Below are 15,996 nucleotides of genomic sequence, written 5' to 3' on the forward strand. Positions count from 1 at the left end.
TAGCCTCTTAATTTTTTTGAAAAAAAAATAATTCTGAAAAATGACGTCGTAATGTGCCAGTAATTATTGGGAGTTTCATCTTACCCTCGCATGTGCGATTCTGCACAACTACAGGGTCGCGCGTCTGGTCGCTGGCTAACGGACGCCTCCTCGAGCTCTGAGGTGGTTGAGAGGTCGTGTAGGTAAAACGGACGACTATCCACAAAGATCGTTCTAGCACCGTTCTCGGAGGTAAATTACGGTAAGAAATTATGAAAATAAAAAACTGCCGGCGTAATGTGCCGCGACCTACTACTAAAGTGTACAACAGTGTACAGAGGACGGATGTCACGAGCTGTGGTAAGCCCACATGGCGAAATACAGCTGTTGTTTCTATGCATATAGTAGAAGTGTCCCTTTCACCCCCTCTCCGTCGATCTTTCGCAATGATTAACCGCTCCAACACGTCGAAATCCCCGTCTTCAACGTCGGCGGTCAGTATGAGCGCCATGCTGCGCTCGCTGAGGCGCGTTTGGCTCGGCAGCCGCGGCGCGGACGGCCTCGAGGGGGGCCTGCGCCGCCTCAAGCCGCCGCCGCCGCTGCCGCCGCACAGCAGCAAGCCGGACGAGTCCAAGGCCAGCCTCAGCAACGAGCAGCGGCTGGGCGACGTCGTGTGGAAGCCCGAGCAGGAGTTCCCCGGCCGCTCCGTGGTCGACCGCCACGCCATGACGCCGGACCGGGAGCTGCAGGTGCTGCGCCGCATCGCGCGCGTGTCCGTACACAGCATCGCGCAGCCGGCGCGCCTGGCGCTGCTGGGCGTGTGCTCCAGCGGCGTGATGGGGCTCTCGGCGTACGAGGCGCACCTGCTGCTGGACCCGGCGCAGCCCGCGACGCTCGACTCGCTGCTCTTCATGTACAAGTACGCGACGCACAACTTCCTGGCCAGTTGCATCTGGGAGACGCGCGCGCCGGAGCTCGTGGCGCAGGCGCTGGGGCTTGACCCGACGCAACTGCTACGGGTCTTCCACCCGGCCACGTCGAGTGCCGACGCGGCGCTGCAGCTGAGGATCATGAGCGTCTTTACTGCTAGAGCCATGCTGGCCGGCTTCATGGTGGTCACGCAGCTGCTGAACATCGTGCGCGCGAGCGGGACGGCGGCGATGGGGTACTCGGAGAACGTGTACAGAGGGCTTGAGCCGCCCCTGCAGGGCATCGAAGAACGCATTATCCGACTGTCAGGCAAGGGCAGCGACGTCACGGAGGTGTCCATGGCTCGATATGGGGCGCACATCCTGCCCGTGTTTGAGGACCCCGAGCAGCATCGGCACTTGGTGGCACTGTGGTCGCTGAACGGCCGAGTGCCGTGCGTGTGGTGCGTGCCCAAAGACCGCTACGGCTTCCGACACTCGTGGACTGGTTTGCGTGTCGACGAGTCATTCTTGCTGCGTACGACTACGGGCAAGTACATTCTGTGCATTGAGGCCGATGCTACGCTGCAGGACAGGGCGTTCGAGCTGCGGGTGATGCCCAAATCACCTCTGCCCAAGGACGAAGAGCTCTCGGTCGAAGAAGCGTCACAGGCTTACCGCCTTGTCGAGAGGCAGGCGGCGCTAGCGCTTCGACGTCCATTTCGCAGTCTTTGCGTACTGTTGGGGGACTCGCGCCAGCCGTGCGACCTCGGTGGGGACTCCTTCGTTACGCTACGCGAACGAACGCGGCTCAAGCAGGAGGTGAACGTGCTCATCGACTCCAAAGCGCCATTGCTTCTGGAGGTTCTCAAGTGGTGCGGACGCTTCGTCGACGACCGGAAGACGCTGGTCCTGGACGTGACACCACACAACTTCACACCGCTGAAGGTGTTCCTTGAACGTCACGGATATGCTGTCCTGACCCCAGCTGAAGCTGTTGAGTTCGAGGAGCGTGAGCGAGCTGAAATCGCTGCAGAAGCGAAAGCGAAGGTTGAAGCAGAAGAGCAAGACCAACGCCATCGGCAAGAGCTAGAGGAGCAAGAACTCGCGCTTGCAGGCTCGACATCGCTTAAGGGGAGGCAAAGTGACCCCATTCCTAGTGGGAAGCAGAAGACAAGTGGAGATCCACAAGCAACGGAGAGGAACGGCAACACCGGTGCTGCCGAGGATAAAACCACTTCAGAGGGAAATGATGACTCAACTCAAAAGGACAAGAGCAAGGAGAAGGGGGCGAACGGTAAGGAGAATGAGGCGCCGGCTGCAAGAAGAGGCAAGAAACCCGAGAAGCTTCCCCGACTCTTGTATTACCCGACAACCGCCGCCACTATCAACGCTGTTCACGCTACACTAACGTCTGGCGATGGCTTGTCGGATCCACGGCGATGCTGCGTGTTGATCAACCAGCCGTTTGGTCTTGAGCACCTTGACGAACTAGCAGAAGATGCAGGCGAGAAGTTCCATCCCGTGTGCGCTGCCGAGATTTATGACGACTACTTCCGCCAGGTGCGAATCTGGACGCGAATGGGTCACTCTGCTACTGTCATCCAGCGCGAACTTGACCAACGTTTTGAACCTGTTCGCGATGTTTTGGACGCTATCGCGGCCTTGGACAAGGCTTCTAGCTCAAAGTAGTGGCTCGAATAAGTGCGAGTAGATTAATGATACAGATAAATGGGGAGAACCTCTACAATTCTCAATCAAAAGAGACTGCGTGCGAGAAGATAGCACGACAGCAGCAAGCAGAGACCCACGCCATAAACGATCATCTTTGCGATGATCCGGCAAGCCACCACGTCCGCAGGCTGCAGAGCACCGTGCTTGATTTGGCGTTGGGCCAGCACCGCTGCCATCTCACGAGCCTGACGCTCAGCTGGGTCACGCTGCTCCGTCACCGCTTCCGCGTGAGCGTGGCGACGGCGAAGAGCCTGTCGCAGAGGCTCCTCGTGCCATTCAGGAAGCATCACGGGCGTCGGCATCTGCGTTGTTTCATCGTCATGGACGACCTCGTCGGTTTTCTCCTCGTCCTCGTCATTTCCGAACGCGTGCGTGATACCGACATCAGCGGCAGCAGCGGCCTCCTCCTCGTTCTTAGGCTCCGGCACCACCAAACTGGCCACGTACTCGGCCTCTTCACGACGGCGCTGCGTTTCCACGCCTTCTTTCTCTTCTTCGTCGGCAGCGATGACATCAAGCACGCGCTGAATCTCGCTGAGCATCGACGGGTCGACCCCCATCTTGAGCAGCACCTCCTTCTCAATGCGCGCCGAGCGGTAGCCGCTATTCTTCTCTGCTGGTGAGGAGATCGAAACGCGACGCCTCGGTCCCGGCCGAACTGGAGATGAGACCGGCATGGGACCATCCATAGACGCACCAGCTGCATACATGCCCGTCATCGGGGTCCCTGGCGCCGACGACAGCATCGACTCGGTATCGAAGCTCCACCTCGTGTCGGCCATGGAGGATGTGGGCGAGTAGGGATGCTTCTCGTCCATTTCAGCTGCTTGAGCCGCCTCCATCTCGTGCTGGAAAGCACGTTCTTGCTCCTGCTCCTGCTTTACATGCACCTGTTCTTCTTCTTCCCCCTGCTGTTGTTGAGCGTTCTGGCGTCGGAGCTCCTCGCTCTCGAGCGTGTGCAGCAGGTTGGTGGCCAGCTCCGCCAGGAAGATGGAGGACTCGGGCGACGCGGCCATCTCGGTGGCGCTCGTGAGGCACTCGCTCATGCTGGAGATGATGCGGCGGCCGTCGTCGCTGGCGAAGAAGTCCACGACGGACTGCAGCGTCTGGAACAGCTGCTGCGTGGCCGCCTTGGTCTCGGGCGTGTTGAGTGCCTGCGCAACCTTGGCCACGGTGGCCACGCCGTTGAGCACGACGTCGCGGCCGCTGCGCGAGCTGGCGGCGCGGGCGAAGTCTTCCTGCAGCTGTTTGGTGCTGGCGCCCAGGCGCTGGCCGCGCTCGGCGCCGAAGACGCCCAGAGCGTTGGCCAGCGCGGTGGCCAGCAGCCGCGTCAGGTCGCGCGCGCGCTGCGGCGTCAGCGTCTTGAGGCGGTCCCAGAGCAGGAAGCTCAGCACGGCCGGGTTGGCCACCGACCCGGCCAGCCGCGAGGCCACGGGGTTCACCACCGACTCGTCCACCTTGGTCGTCGCCCACCTGGTCACGACGCCACAAAGAATACACAGGTTAGTAACGTTGCTCCAGCAAGGCCAAAGGCAGCCAGCCCAGCCAAGCCACGCCCACGCACCGCACGGCGTCCACGATCATGTTACGGCAATGGAGCTAATGGGACAATGGGCGGCTCCTCTGGACCGCTGCACTTGCCTCAGTTGCCTTTGTGACGCGGCTCGGTGGCCGAATAACGACGCTTCGAAAAATGTTCGGTCGGCCCGGCTCTGCTCCCGAACCCTGCGAAACGCGATGCGACCCGGCGCGTATCACTTTTGTCGGCGCTTTTTCGCAGTACCCATTATCGCATACTTTAGCCAAGTGATCCCGACAGCAGAGCGAGATGGCGGCGCGAGGGGTGAACGGCGCGGCGAGCGGCACGCTGAACGAGCGCTTCATCAAGTGCAAGGGCTGCCGCGTGAACGTGCCCAAGGAGGACATGCTGGCGCTGGGCCAGTGCACGGTCTGCGCGCGCCCGTACGCGCCCGCGGCGAGCGCGGACGGCAGAGGCGTGGAGGTGACGACCGTGGCCTTCGACGGCGTCGGCGCCGCCCCCGCGGAAGAGAAGAAGCCGCGGAGGAAGCGCTGGGCCGTGCTCTCCTCGAAGCGCGGGCGCACGTACTACCACAACACGGAGACTGGCGAGGACCGATGGGATAAGCCCGCGGACCTGGACGCCGACGCGGCGGAGGACGCCTTCGGTGCGCGAGACGCAGGGGTCTGAGGCTGTTGTGTAGAAGCTGCTGTATTGACTGTGTATCGCACTGCTGCTGCTGTTGTTGCTGTGATGCAGTGCCGTTCAAGAACGACGCGGTGAAGAAGGCGGTGCTGCGCGAGCAGATGAAGCTGGAGGCCACCAAGATGGGCGTCCCCATGGAGGTGGTGGCCGTCACGCAGGAGCAGCTGCAGCACGAGGCCGAGGCCGACGACCCGTTCGCCAAGATGGTGAATCGCGGCGCCAAGCCCGAGAGCAAGAAGAGTCCGCCAGTGCAGGCCAGCAGCCCAAAGCAGAAGAAGGCGCCAGCACCTGCAGCAGCAGTGCAGGAAGACGAAGAGGAGGAAGAAGAATTCGAAGAGGAGATAGCAGCACAGTATGCACAGGACGCGTCCAAGGCCGGCGGATCGTGCGCCGTCATGTGATTGTCCCCACTTCAACGTGCCGGTGGACGTTCTGTCCAACGTGCGTCCAACTAGCGATATGCGTGCCGAATATAAGTCGATCTATTTTTATCCAATCACATGGCCCAGAAATCGTTCGATTGCGGTTCGGAAGGTGGCGTTACACTTCTTCCGGCGCTTCCAGCAAGCCGATTCTCGGCTCGGCGCCGCCCTCCACGACGCGCCGCGTGACGCCACACCCGCCGCTCCTTATTCCTCACCTGACTAGCAGCAGCTAGGCGCCTCCGCCGCGCTCGCCCGACCCCTGCAGCCCGAGAAAAGTCCGCCGCAATGACCAGCAACGGCGCGCTCCAGTCGCCGCTGGTCATCTCGACGCTGCCGCGCCCGCCGGCCACCGCCGGGGCCCCGTCCACAGCTGGCGGCATCTCGGCCGCTTCCTTGTCGCCTGCGCCGTCCTCCGCCAGCGCGTCCTTCTCGCCGTACGCCAAGAACCCGGCGCTTAACGCCAGACGCGTCGCCATGGAGGGCAAGAGCCTCTTCACGTGCCACCAGTGCGGCGCACTGCTCAAGTTCCAGTACAACCCCGTGTCCATCGAGGAGAAGATCATGAAGCTGCGCTCCGTGGCCTACGAGCACCCGACGGAGGCGTGCGAGCCGCGCGACAGCAAGGGAGACGACGACGAGGACCAGATCCCCCGACTCACGGAGGGCACGGACGCCGGCGAGACCACGGACGCGGACGAAGAGGAGGAGGCCGTGCAGGCGGCCAGGTCCTCGCTCAGTCAGCTGCAGCAGCAGAAGACGCCCGCTGTCGTGCCGGATATCGTGTGGGAGCGACAGCGTCTCGACAGCAGCAGCGACGTGGACGTCTGGGCCCCGGCCGAGTTCGACCTCATGAACGGCATCGCGGCGTTCACGAGCTGCAACCGTGGAGACATTGGACAGAACATCGCTGACGTGGTGCCCGCGCGACTGCTGAACAAGCCGCACCTGTGGATCTCGGACTGGGAGGTGGATCACTCGCTCCCGCACTGCGACGAGGAAGGCTGGGTGTACGCGGCGTCGTACGCGGACTTTGGCAGGATGGAGGAGCCGCGTGTGTCGGAAGAGAAGCGAGCAGAGCGGAAGAGCGAAGAAGACGCGTCTGAACTGAAGAGCGAGTCGAACGATGAACGTCTGGTGCGACGTCGTCGTTTAATCCGCAAGCGCCGCATTGATGGCAGCGATCTCAGCTGGTTCCAGGAGCTACTTGACTGCAGGTAAAGTCTGATCACGAGCTGGCGAGGAGAAGCTCATGGCTGACTGACGAACTTGTTTGTTGTGAATCGGTGATGACTTCCAGCACGCTCTTGCTGAAAAAGCGACTGCCAACTTGCCATGATTGCGAAGCCACAGTGCTCTCCCGATTCACCCAGTACGTGGCATTATATGGTACTGCTGCACTGTGTTAGAGAAAATAATGGTGGTTGTGACTGGTTTATTAGGGCGCTGGATGAGTTGGAAGAGGATCGAGCCCAGTACGAGGGGTTCATGACGCAGTTTACTGAAGAGGAACGTGCTTCTGCGCGAGCTTTCAGCGTGAATGGCGACTACGATGATGACGAGTGGAATGATGACCCAGAGCTTCGCGCGCTGGAGGAAGAAGAGCGTCGACTAAAGTCTGAACTGGAGGCGATCGAAGACGAGACCGCGCAAATAACAGCGAAGAGGCAAGACTTGTGGTCCACGGGAACGGACCTTGAGCAGTTGATTCACGGAACCTTCGCCGAGGGCGCCTACTTGCAGCACTTGCTGGGTCTGAGTCGCGACGAGCGTCAGTCCGTGAGTGTGTTCAACGTGCACGCGTCGGATATGCTGCGTCGCCTTCAGCGCTACAATGTCTGCAACGACGTCTTCCACATCTGGCACGACGGACTCTTCGGTACGATCAACGGACTGCGCCTTGGGCGCTTGCCGTCAAAGCCTGTGGAGTGGGTGGAAATTAACGCCGCGATGGGGCAAGCGGTGCTTCTGCTCGCGACCATCGCGGATCGCGCCAACTTCGAGTTCTCGCGCAATCGCCTCGTGCCGCGTGGAAGCTACTCGCGTGTGGTCAACATGTATGGCAAGGAGTACTGCTTGTACTGTGACGGTGGCATGTTCAAACGCCGTGGATTCAACGCGGGCCTGATTCTCTTCCTCGAGTGTGTGGAGGACGCCGGCCGTCGCGCAATGAAAGAGGAGCCCTCACTCAAGTTCCCGTACAAGGTGGAGCGTGGGAAGATCGGCGGCCTCCCCATTTCGCTCGGCAACGATGAGCAGTGGACCCGAGCGCTCAAGTACATGCTCACGCACCTCAAGTGGCTCCTAGCTTGGATCTCCAAGCGCTACTGAGAGACAACACAACGTCTGGACAAAAAGTGAACTCAATGAAGAAAAGTCGGCAGCATATCTCGCCAGGAAATCGTGTACTCGCGCCATGACAGCGCACCAAGTAAGTAAAACGTGTCTATCTTTTGCGTTAGCTTGGAGTTTGATTAGTACTTCAGTCGTTAGAACACGCGGTTGATAGCGGACAGGGAGGCAAAGAGCTCAGTGCTTCAGCGTCTATGAGGCAACGTTATAAGGTCCGTCCGTCTCAGATACGCTTACATGAGCTGCTGAATTGCCTTGTGGATGGCGTTGGCGGCATACAGCAACTCTTCCTGCGTGGTGGACCGACCCACCGACAGACGCAGCGTGCCCTTGGCGAACTCGGGGGCCACGTGCATGGCAGCTAGCACGTGTGAAATGGTAATGCGTTCCTCTTGGCGCTCGGGCTTTTTCTGCTTGTCGCCGTCGTTGTCGTTGTCGTGCTGGTGGCTGTGGCAAGCCGATCCAGCGCTAGCGTAGACACCTTCAGCCTCGATCACTGGCACGCACGAACATGAACAGAACCAGCAAAACCACAACGTCAGAGACCAACAAGCTGAGGGAGCCAGAACACAAGTGCAGGCTCACAGTCGAGAATCCGAGGCGCGTTGATGTTTTCGAAGCTGATGCTGAGTGTGTTGGGCAGCGACAGCTCCGGGTGGCCGTTGACCTGGTAGCTGACGTTCGTCAGGCTGCAGTGCTTCTGGATCTGCTCGAGGAGGAACGTCCTGCTCTCCTGCATGATGACGGCGTACTCGTGCAAGTTCTTCTCCACGAGCGCGCAGGCCTGACCCAGCGCCGCCACCAGCGCGACGTTCTCCGTACCGCTACGGCGTCCACTCTCCTGGGACGCGCCGTGGATGATCGTGTCCACCGCCGTGCCCTCACGGATGTACAGCGCGCCGATACCCTTGGGCGCGTAGAGCTTGTGGCCGGCCACCGTCAGCAGGTCCACGCCCAGGTCCTGGACATTGACGCGCACTTTGCCGATCGCCTGGCTGGCGTCAGTGTGCACGGCAATGGGCAGGCGCTGCTCCTGCTCGTCCGCGAACCGCCGCACCGCGCGCGAGATGTCGGCCACGGGCTGCAGCGAGCCCACCTCGTTGTTGGCCAGCATGATGGACACCACGCACGTCTGCGGCGTGAGCGCGTCCAGCACGTCCTGCACGCGCACACAGCCGAAGCGGTCCACGGGCAGGTATGTGACCCGGAAGCCCTGCGTCTCCAGCCACTTGCACGTCTCCAGCACGGCCACGTGCTCCACGCAGGACGTGACGATGTGGCTGCGCCCGCTCTCGCGCCTGGCGGCCAGCGCCGCGCCCTTGATGGCGTAGTTGATGGACTCGGTGCCGCCCGAGAGGAACACGACCTCGCCGGCGTCCGCCGCGCCCAGCATAGACGCCACCTGCGCGCGCGCGACGGCCACCGCCTGCTTGGCCGTCTGGCCCAGCGCGTACGAGGACGACGCGTTGCCAAACTGCGGCCCGAGGAATGGTAGCAGCGCCTGCAGCACGGCCGGCTCCACGGGCGTCGTGGCGTTATAGTCGAGGTACACGCGCGTCATGTTAAGTCGGACTTGAGCTGAGTTGAGCTGCTCGGGTCGAGAACCGAAGTGCGAAGTGAGACTGCTGCTCATCAACGATGATGGAGATGGGTAACACGAGTGGACGATTCGCTGAAATGGAGCGGAAGGCTCGGCGAATGGCGGCGTGATTTACTCAGATCTGAGTCCAACTTCAACTTCTTGCACTTGCAAGGCGGAGCTCGCTCGGACTGAAATGGCCTTAGCATTGGTGCAACCGCATCAAGGTAATAGCAACTTACCGCTGACAATGTATGTCCACAGGCTCATTTAGAAAGGAGAGCCCGGTCGGGTGAATCTTGGCGAGAACCGTGCGCGAAAAGCAGAATGTCCGCAAGAAGTCCGGGGGAAGTCCACAAGAAGTCCACACGAATGTTAGCTGAAGCTCCAGCTAACACGTGTGGGCTAGATCGTGTAATTGACAGAACTGCAGCGTTGAGTTGCGATTTCCACACCTTGCAGCTCACTAGAGGGTTCTCTCGAGTAAGGCCTGCCGACGCTGATACACCTAGGTCTTACGGTATCTCGAGCATACTAAGTACTTAGTATGCTAAGTATTCGGTTCTTGGCATTTCCTCCTTGTTTGTGACAACCATCACGGCATAATTCCAACTTTCATTGTTTTGAACTCACTTTCATTTTCGATTTTTTCTTCAAAAAAGTTAGGCGAACGTACGCTAATACTGCCTTCTGGTACGGAAATCATGTTCATAACTACATGTACATACTTGACTGGGGGGGGGGGGGGGGCTCCATTGACGTGGTGCCAATGAAATTTGTGATGTGCCGCACACAACTTCAACTTGATGAGCAAAATCATACTTAGTTGATTATCCTCCTGTGGTTACACGAGGCAGCAAATGTAGTAAGGTACCAGGAAAAAATACTTGGACATGTACGCAGCCAGCGTGAACATTTCGTCGTCAAGGCCTTCTGTGAACTTCCAATTGCACCTTCTTGTCAAGAGTCTCGAGTTGTGTTTTACATGATTTGACGTTACGTGATGTTATCGCCATCAAGGGGAAATTTTCAGGTCTTCACATTGGACTGCGGTCGGCTGTGAAGCTCTATTGATTTCATAACTGTTTGTTTCTTGTTAGTGTACGTTTCTTACCTAGTCGCAAACTAACGTTAATTTGATGTTTCAAATGCTGCCGTCTCCATTGTCAAGTCATAGTCGATCTCCAGAGTAATGGATACACATCAACAGCAGTTTTCGAAGCGAGCCGCTTCGTTCTGCAGAATGACATCCAAAAGCACATCTTTGATAACATAACATATAGCGGGGCTTACTCTTTCGAGTGCCAAACGATCGGCCATGGGAGCTCATGTTCGGCCCCCCGACAACACTATTGCTGTGAAATATGACTTATTCCGATTCGTCTTGTGGACATGCTTCTGCCGGGAATGTCCTCTGAAAAGAGGTGACCTCCAAACTTTGGAGACCCACTGCGGGTTGAACTCAGCATCATTTTCCTGAACTCTGCTCAATATGCGTGAACCAGTGCTTCGGCTTTGGACACTTTGCTTGAGCTGCAGCTCAAGCTAACTCAGAGCAGCGTTAAGTGTTGCTACCTACGGATACTGTACAAATGTACGTGCGATACTATTTCTGCATGACCGCAAAGCCCAAGAACGCTGCTGTAGCAGGGATCTTTCCCGATTTCCAGCAATATATCCTTAATCCTTACTTGTACATAGCTCCTCAGCTGCAGCCCAACATACAGTAGAGGCTTCATAAGCTGCTTTGCGCATGATGCGACTCGGGATGGGATACCTGGTAACTCATCATGCGGTCACCGGATACCTGGACTCAAACTGCAAAAGCCCCAAGGTCAGGTTGCAGCCTGCAACCTGAGGTTATAAGGCCTGCAACTTGCAGCCTTATAACCTTGAAGTTTGTATGAAGTATTGAAGTACCGTGATCCTCGTAACTGATAGTCTCACCATATTTCCGAGCCACCAAGGTCTCACTTCCCAATTGAAGCGACGAAAAATGGCAGGCGATGGAAGTTCGACGGTTCGTGTAGCCCCCCGCCACCAGCGATGGAGACCTGATGCACCCCGAGGTGACGCTCAGATGAATGGACCACGCACTAATGCTCCTTTTGCACAACTTTTCGCTGTGTGTGGTGCTCTGTAGCCCTCAAGCCAGCTCCCGACGCTGCTGGTTCGTTCACCGCGCCCCTCCTCCTTGGTCCGCTGATCCTATTATAACAACGCGTTGCGTGTTGCTATTAACTCCAATTACAGGGGAGTGCAGCCGCTGGCATGATCGGCCGCGTCTTCTGCCACCCGCTGGACACTGTCAAGGCCCGACTGCAGGCCAGCACAGCCTCGGGCCAAACGATCGTGTCGCAGCTCAACCTCCGTGCCTTCAGGTGGCGCATAGCAACTATGTCAGTTTGGTTTGACCTGCGTTGGAGTCTAACCGACTATCTATTCTGCAGTTTGCAGCACCTGCGCGGACTTTACCGTGGTCTGGGGGTCAGCATGCTGGGCTCCGCGCCCGCGACTTGTCTGTACCTGACGTCGTACGAGGTGTCGAAGGACGCCCTCATGGGCGTCGAGAGCTTCCGCGCCAGCCCGTCGCTGCTGTATCTCGGGGCGGGAATGGCGGCGGAGGCGCTCAGTTGTGTGCTGTGGGTGCCCATAGACGTCATCAAGGAGCGTATGCAGGTGCAGGTGCAGTCCTCGACTGCGTCGGGGGCGGCGCGGAAAGTCTACTACCGCAACACGGTCGACGCTGTGCAAACTATTGCGCGTACGGAGCGCCTCGGTGGGCTGTACAAGGGCTACGTTGCGACGCTGCTCTCGTTCGGACCATTCTCAGCGCTCTACTTCATGTTCTACGAGAAGACCAAGGCTTTCGCGCAGAAGCGACTCGAAATGGAGGAGCTGCCGGCGCACTATACACTTGTCAGCGCGGCGGCTGCTGGCGCTACAGCCTCGTTTCTCACTAACCCCTTGGATCTGATCAAGCTGCGGCTTCAGGCTAGTGGCGTGATATATTTCTCCGGAGTTGTCGTGTTTGAGGCTAACTATTTCTTAATGTTTGGTGGCGACAGGTTCAACGCGCCTACGTGACGGAAGGAACCCCAGCAGCCTACCGTGGAATTACCGATGGGCTAGCGCAAGTGATCAAGTACGTCGTCGTATTGCTCGTGCTGTGTATTTACTGATCGACTTCCTTGGTCGAAGCGCTGAAGCATTGAGACTGTTGTTGTTTTAAATGGCGAGCAGAACTGAAGGCGTGTTGGCCCTGTACAAAGGCGCTGGTGCTCGCGTAGCTTTCCACGCCCCGTCGACCGCTATCACGATGTCTCTCTTCGAGAGCTGCCGGCGGGTGTTTGCCTCTCTCCTGGATAATTAGATGCGCAATTGTTTGGCGTGCTTACTGCCTCCTCTTCGCTTTTGCTTGACCCTTCTCGGCCCCTTTCACTGGTTGGGCGTCGTTAGACAGCGACCTCATCGCCTGAACCCCCTTTGGAACCTGCTCTTGCTCTTCCTTCACCAGCACTTCGCTCTTGATTGACACCAACGCTGTTTGTTGTTCTGCTGCTTTCCCTCCCTGCTTTCGTGCCGCACGGGGTGGAATGAGTTGTCGTTTCTGCTTACCGCCGTTGCCGTCACCAATAGCCCGCTTCTGGATCACACCTAGTAGCCGCGGTTCTGACTTGCCGTTGTCATAGCGGAGTACTTCGGTATGCTCAATAGCACCACGCAGCTCCAACTTCTCCCGTTTCCGCTTGAGCCGAGATAGCTCGAAGGCCTGCTCTTCTGCAACTACGACGTTCTCCCACTCTTCCTGGAGGTCATCCAAGTCTTCTGCAGCCTCCTTGGAAATCTGCACCGTGTTGTACTCCATTGGAGCTCCACCGCCACCTCCAGCCGCAGCATTCTTGCCGTTCCAGGTCGATACCAGCAGCGGACAGTCATCGTGTAGACGCAACTCCAACACGCAGCCTGCCGATATACCGTGCTCCTCAAGCACCATCACATTTGTCTCTTCGCCGATCAGTGTGTCACCCCAGTAAATCTGTTGATCCCATATCGACAACTGCTGCTCCGTGAGCTCCTCCATCCAGTACTTAATGTAGTTGACGGTATGGTGGGAGTTCACGAAGATCTGCAACAGATTCTCCTTGCTGCTCTTGTCTGGCGCTGGTTTAGACGGGGATTCTTCGTCGTCCGAGCTGCTGTCTGCAGCCTCTTCCAGCTCCAACGCCACCTTCGGTAGGATAGCAACCGCAGGAGGAAGTTTCAGGAAAATGTGAAAGGAAGTTGTCTCTGAGCGCTGAATTTTAGCAGCCAAGCGCTGATGCAACCGCTTCCGCACCGGTGAGGTCTCCCGCTCTTGCTCCCGGTCACGCTTGAACTTTTTCCGAGTTTCACGCCTGGGGGACCGTTCATCGCCAGCATTTTCATCGCACCCGTCCGAGTTTACACGCTGGCGCTTGTTCCGAGCCTTTTCATCCGGCGGGGGCGGAGACAACGATGAAACATCTCCTGAGTGCTGCCCAGAGGGATCCCCTTCCAGCAGATACCCAGTCGTCTTGCCCAGCGGCAGCATCACCGGAACCTCCATCTCGACGGAACTTTCATCGCCCTGTGCGTCTGAGTAAACCACGCGACGTGTACGCACGTCCGTACCTGCTTCCTCCCGTTCACGACCATAAACTTTACTGCTCACCCAGCAAATGTAGCTGCCCATGTGCAGCTCCTGTCGGTCACACTGCTCGAACGTGCAGATATGCGGCGTTCCGTGGCGGCGACAGGCATAAATACCGTCTTCCAGGAACTGGAAGTTGTTTCGGCAATGGGTGCTCTGGCAGTCGGCAATCTTTTGCACCTGAAACCGCGTGTACTGATCGCCCAGGTGGATTTCTTCTGCTTCGAACGTGCAGGCCGCAGGCGTAACAGGAGCTCCTTCTGCTTCTCCTTTGACTGCTGCTGCTGCTTCTGCTGCTGCTGGAGGCTGAGCTTCTTCCTCTTGCTTGACCTTTTTCAGCGCGGGTTCTCCTTCCTCCTGCTCACTAGGAACTGTTGGGTTCAGAGGCTGCTGCATTTGGCGCTGTAGAGCGGCAGCTTGCAACTGGTCGAACAACCAATTCTGAATGAGCCAGTACGCTCGCATAGGACACACCCGCCGGTCCAGCTCCGCGTCGCCAAAGGTGCTGGTGCAGCTCTCGTCACACGCGTGGATGTACTTGTGCAGCAAGCAGATGTACACGCGGCGGCGTGGCGAGCCCGAGCACTCGAGATCCCGGTCCATGCTCACGATCTTGCCGCAGCCTTTGCCCGTGCACTGCTCGCCCGTCTCGAAGCGCAGCTCCGTGGCGTTCAGCGCCAGCAGCTTGGCCCACTCGGCGATGCGCGCCATCACGTCCATCTTGTGCTTGACGCGGGCCATCCACTCGAGCGACGCGAAGTCCGTCGAGGCCTCGAGCTTGATCTGGTCCTTGACCACCTCACCGATCGCCTGCGACTGCTGCGGCTGCGAGGCTTCCAGCAGCTTGGCGTCGTAGGCCGCGCGCCTCTCGGGGTCGCTCAGCGTCTCGTAGGCCAGCCGCAGCCGCGCGAACTGCGTCGAGTCCACGTCGCGCCGCTTCTCGTCGTTGCTCTCGACCGTCTCAACGTCCTCGTCGTCGTCCACTTTGGCTCCACGCTCGCGCTCGCGCTTGCGACTCGCGCGCTTCTTGTCCGGGTGCAGCAGCAGCGCCAGCTTGCGGAACTGGCGCTTGACGTCGTCCGTGGAGACGCCGGCGGCATTCTCGAGCTCCAGGAGCTGGTAGAAGTCGAGCTTCTTCTTCTCCTTCTCCTTCAGCTTCAGCTCGGCCTTGTCCGCCGCGCCGCCGTCCTGGTACGGGTTCCAGCTGCGCGCGAGCTGCTGCAGACGTAGCTCCACGGCGCGCCACTGGCCGCTCGTGCTGTCGTGCAGCTGGCTGCGCAGCGTGCGTGCGTCCGCCTGTAGGATGGCGCCTCTGGCCTGGAACTGCGCGATCTTGGCCAGCAGCGCGCGCCGTTTCTGCTGCTCCGCGGGCGACAGGCCGCGCGCGCCTGGGCGCTCCATTGCGTCAAGGAAACTGGCGGCGACGGACTCGCTGGACGCGCGAGGGCGAGCGCAGACAGTTACGGGCGGGTAAGGAGCTCCAGCTTTGTGCCCCTAGGAAGAGCAGGCCGTTGGATCTCCCTCTACAGGAACTTGAAGTGGACGTTGACACCCCTCTACTGGAACGAGCTAAAGCGAGCTGGAAGAGGTGCACACAAGGCGGGCGGTCATTGCCGAAAAAGCTCAACTCAACTCAAGTGTCTGACAATCTGCTGCCCAAAATGCTCCGCTCGGGCCTCAAGCAACGCTGGATGGTGGTGACGACGGTGGCGCTGGCGCTGATGGCCGCGGCGACGACGACGGCGACGAACTGCAACGTGACCGAGTCGGACAGCGCCAGCGACTCAGCTTCCGATTCGGCGGACTCTGCCGACTCGGTGGACTTCAGCACGCCCGACTACGACACGCCCGACGCCGACGACGGCATCGACGAAGCGGCCACCCACCAGAGCTGCTTCGAGGTCGCGCTCTGGTGCGAGTCCCTGGGGATCGCCGTGTCGCCCGACCCGGCCAACAACTGCAAGTACCCGTGCCCAGACATCACGCGCGGCAACGCCGACTAAGAAGACAAGACACGCAGGGGAAGCATCGATCGATCAATCAAGACAATCGACGACGACCGCACCGCTCCGCGTACGCACAGCCACCAGCCACCGCCGTGCTCAACAAGTACATACTACAACTTT

At 59.0% G+C, this 15,996-nt stretch overlaps 8 protein-coding genes across 8 annotated transcripts; 4 read left to right on the top strand and 4 right to left on the bottom strand.

The window, feature by feature from the left end:
- Nucleotides 1–488: 488 nt before the first annotated feature.
- Nucleotides 489–2,579, top strand: PHYSODRAFT_498981 (hypothetical protein; the record flags this gene model as incomplete). Its single annotated transcript, XM_009527478.1, has 3 exons — nucleotides 489–509; nucleotides 600–2,031; nucleotides 2,218–2,579. The coding sequence occupies 3 exons, from the start codon at nucleotides 489–491 to the stop codon at nucleotides 2,577–2,579; spliced, it is 1,815 nt and encodes a 604-aa protein (XP_009525773.1).
- Nucleotides 2,578–4,250, bottom strand: PHYSODRAFT_544573 (hypothetical protein). Its single transcript, XM_009527479.1, has 2 exons — nucleotides 4,186–4,250; nucleotides 2,578–4,094 (listed from the first exon to the last, which is right to left on the bottom strand). Exons 1-2 carry the CDS (start codon nucleotides 4,203–4,205, stop codon nucleotides 2,645–2,647), a joined length of 1,470 nt encoding a protein of 489 aa, XP_009525774.1. The 5' UTR covers nucleotides 4,206–4,250; the 3' UTR covers nucleotides 2,578–2,644.
- A 624-nt stretch (nucleotides 4,251–4,874) lies between these two features.
- PHYSODRAFT_285837 (hypothetical protein) lies at nucleotides 4,875–7,018 on the top strand. Its single transcript, XM_009527480.1, has one exon. It carries the CDS (start codon nucleotides 5,556–5,558, stop codon nucleotides 6,486–6,488), a length of 933 nt encoding a protein of 310 aa, XP_009525775.1. The 5' UTR covers nucleotides 4,875–5,555; the 3' UTR covers nucleotides 6,489–7,018.
- An 834-nt stretch (nucleotides 7,019–7,852) lies between these two features.
- Nucleotides 7,853–9,212, bottom strand: PHYSODRAFT_351041 (hypothetical protein; the record flags this gene model as incomplete). Its single annotated transcript, XM_009527481.1, has 2 exons — nucleotides 8,205–9,212; nucleotides 7,853–8,115 (listed from the first exon to the last, which is right to left on the bottom strand). Exons 1-2 carry the CDS (start codon nucleotides 9,178–9,180, stop codon nucleotides 7,853–7,855), a joined length of 1,239 nt encoding a protein of 412 aa, XP_009525776.1. The 5' UTR covers nucleotides 9,181–9,212.
- Nucleotides 9,213–11,255: 2,043 nt separating this feature from the next.
- Nucleotides 11,256–12,380, top strand: PHYSODRAFT_330773 (hypothetical protein; the record flags this gene model as incomplete). Its single annotated transcript, XM_009527482.1, has 5 exons — nucleotides 11,256–11,267; nucleotides 11,342–11,368; nucleotides 11,452–11,579; nucleotides 11,649–12,201; nucleotides 12,267–12,380. 5 exons carry the CDS (start codon nucleotides 11,256–11,258, stop codon nucleotides 12,378–12,380), a joined length of 834 nt encoding a protein of 277 aa, XP_009525777.1.
- Nucleotides 12,381–12,799: 419 nt separating this feature from the next.
- PHYSODRAFT_440116 (hypothetical protein) lies at nucleotides 12,800–13,282 on the bottom strand (the record flags this gene model as incomplete). The annotated part of the gene is made up of 2 exons (XM_009527483.1): nucleotides 12,800–13,164; nucleotides 13,228–13,282. Coding segments are annotated over 2 exons (420 nt in total), but the record flags the coding sequence as incomplete, so codon positions are not given.
- Nucleotides 13,283–13,894: 612 nt separating this feature from the next.
- PHYSODRAFT_500588 (hypothetical protein) lies at nucleotides 13,895–15,271 on the bottom strand (the record flags this gene model as incomplete). Its single annotated transcript, XM_009527484.1, has 1 exon — nucleotides 13,895–15,271. A coding segment is annotated over one exon (1,377 nt), but the record flags the coding sequence as incomplete, so codon positions are not given.
- Nucleotides 15,272–15,531: 260 nt separating this feature from the next.
- PHYSODRAFT_330775 (hypothetical protein) lies at nucleotides 15,532–15,873 on the top strand (the record flags this gene model as incomplete). The annotated part of the gene is made up of 1 exon (XM_009527485.1): nucleotides 15,532–15,873. The coding sequence occupies one exon, from the start codon at nucleotides 15,532–15,534 to the stop codon at nucleotides 15,871–15,873; it is 342 nt and encodes a 113-aa protein (XP_009525780.1).
- Nucleotides 15,874–15,996: the final 123 nt, after the last annotated feature.

Source organism: Phytophthora sojae (genome assembly GCF_000149755.1).
Source record: "Phytophthora sojae unplaced genomic scaffold PHYSOscaffold_4, whole genome shotgun sequence".
Classification (NCBI taxonomy): domain Eukaryota; phylum Oomycota; class Peronosporomycetes; order Peronosporales; family Peronosporaceae; genus Phytophthora; species Phytophthora sojae.

Excerpts from the sequence above, each read along its gene's own strand:
- PHYSODRAFT_544573 (XM_009527479.1), bottom strand. The coding sequence starts at position 4,205 with ATGATCGTGGACGCCGTGCG. Across the intron at positions 4,095-4,185 it reads ATGATCGTGGACGCCGTGCG|GTGGGCGACGACCAAGGTGG; the intron begins GTGCGTGGGCGT and ends CGTCGTGACCAG.
- PHYSODRAFT_285837 (XM_009527480.1), top strand. The coding sequence starts at position 5,556 with ATGACCAGCAACGGCGCGCTCCAGTCGCCGCTGGTCATCTCGACGCTG.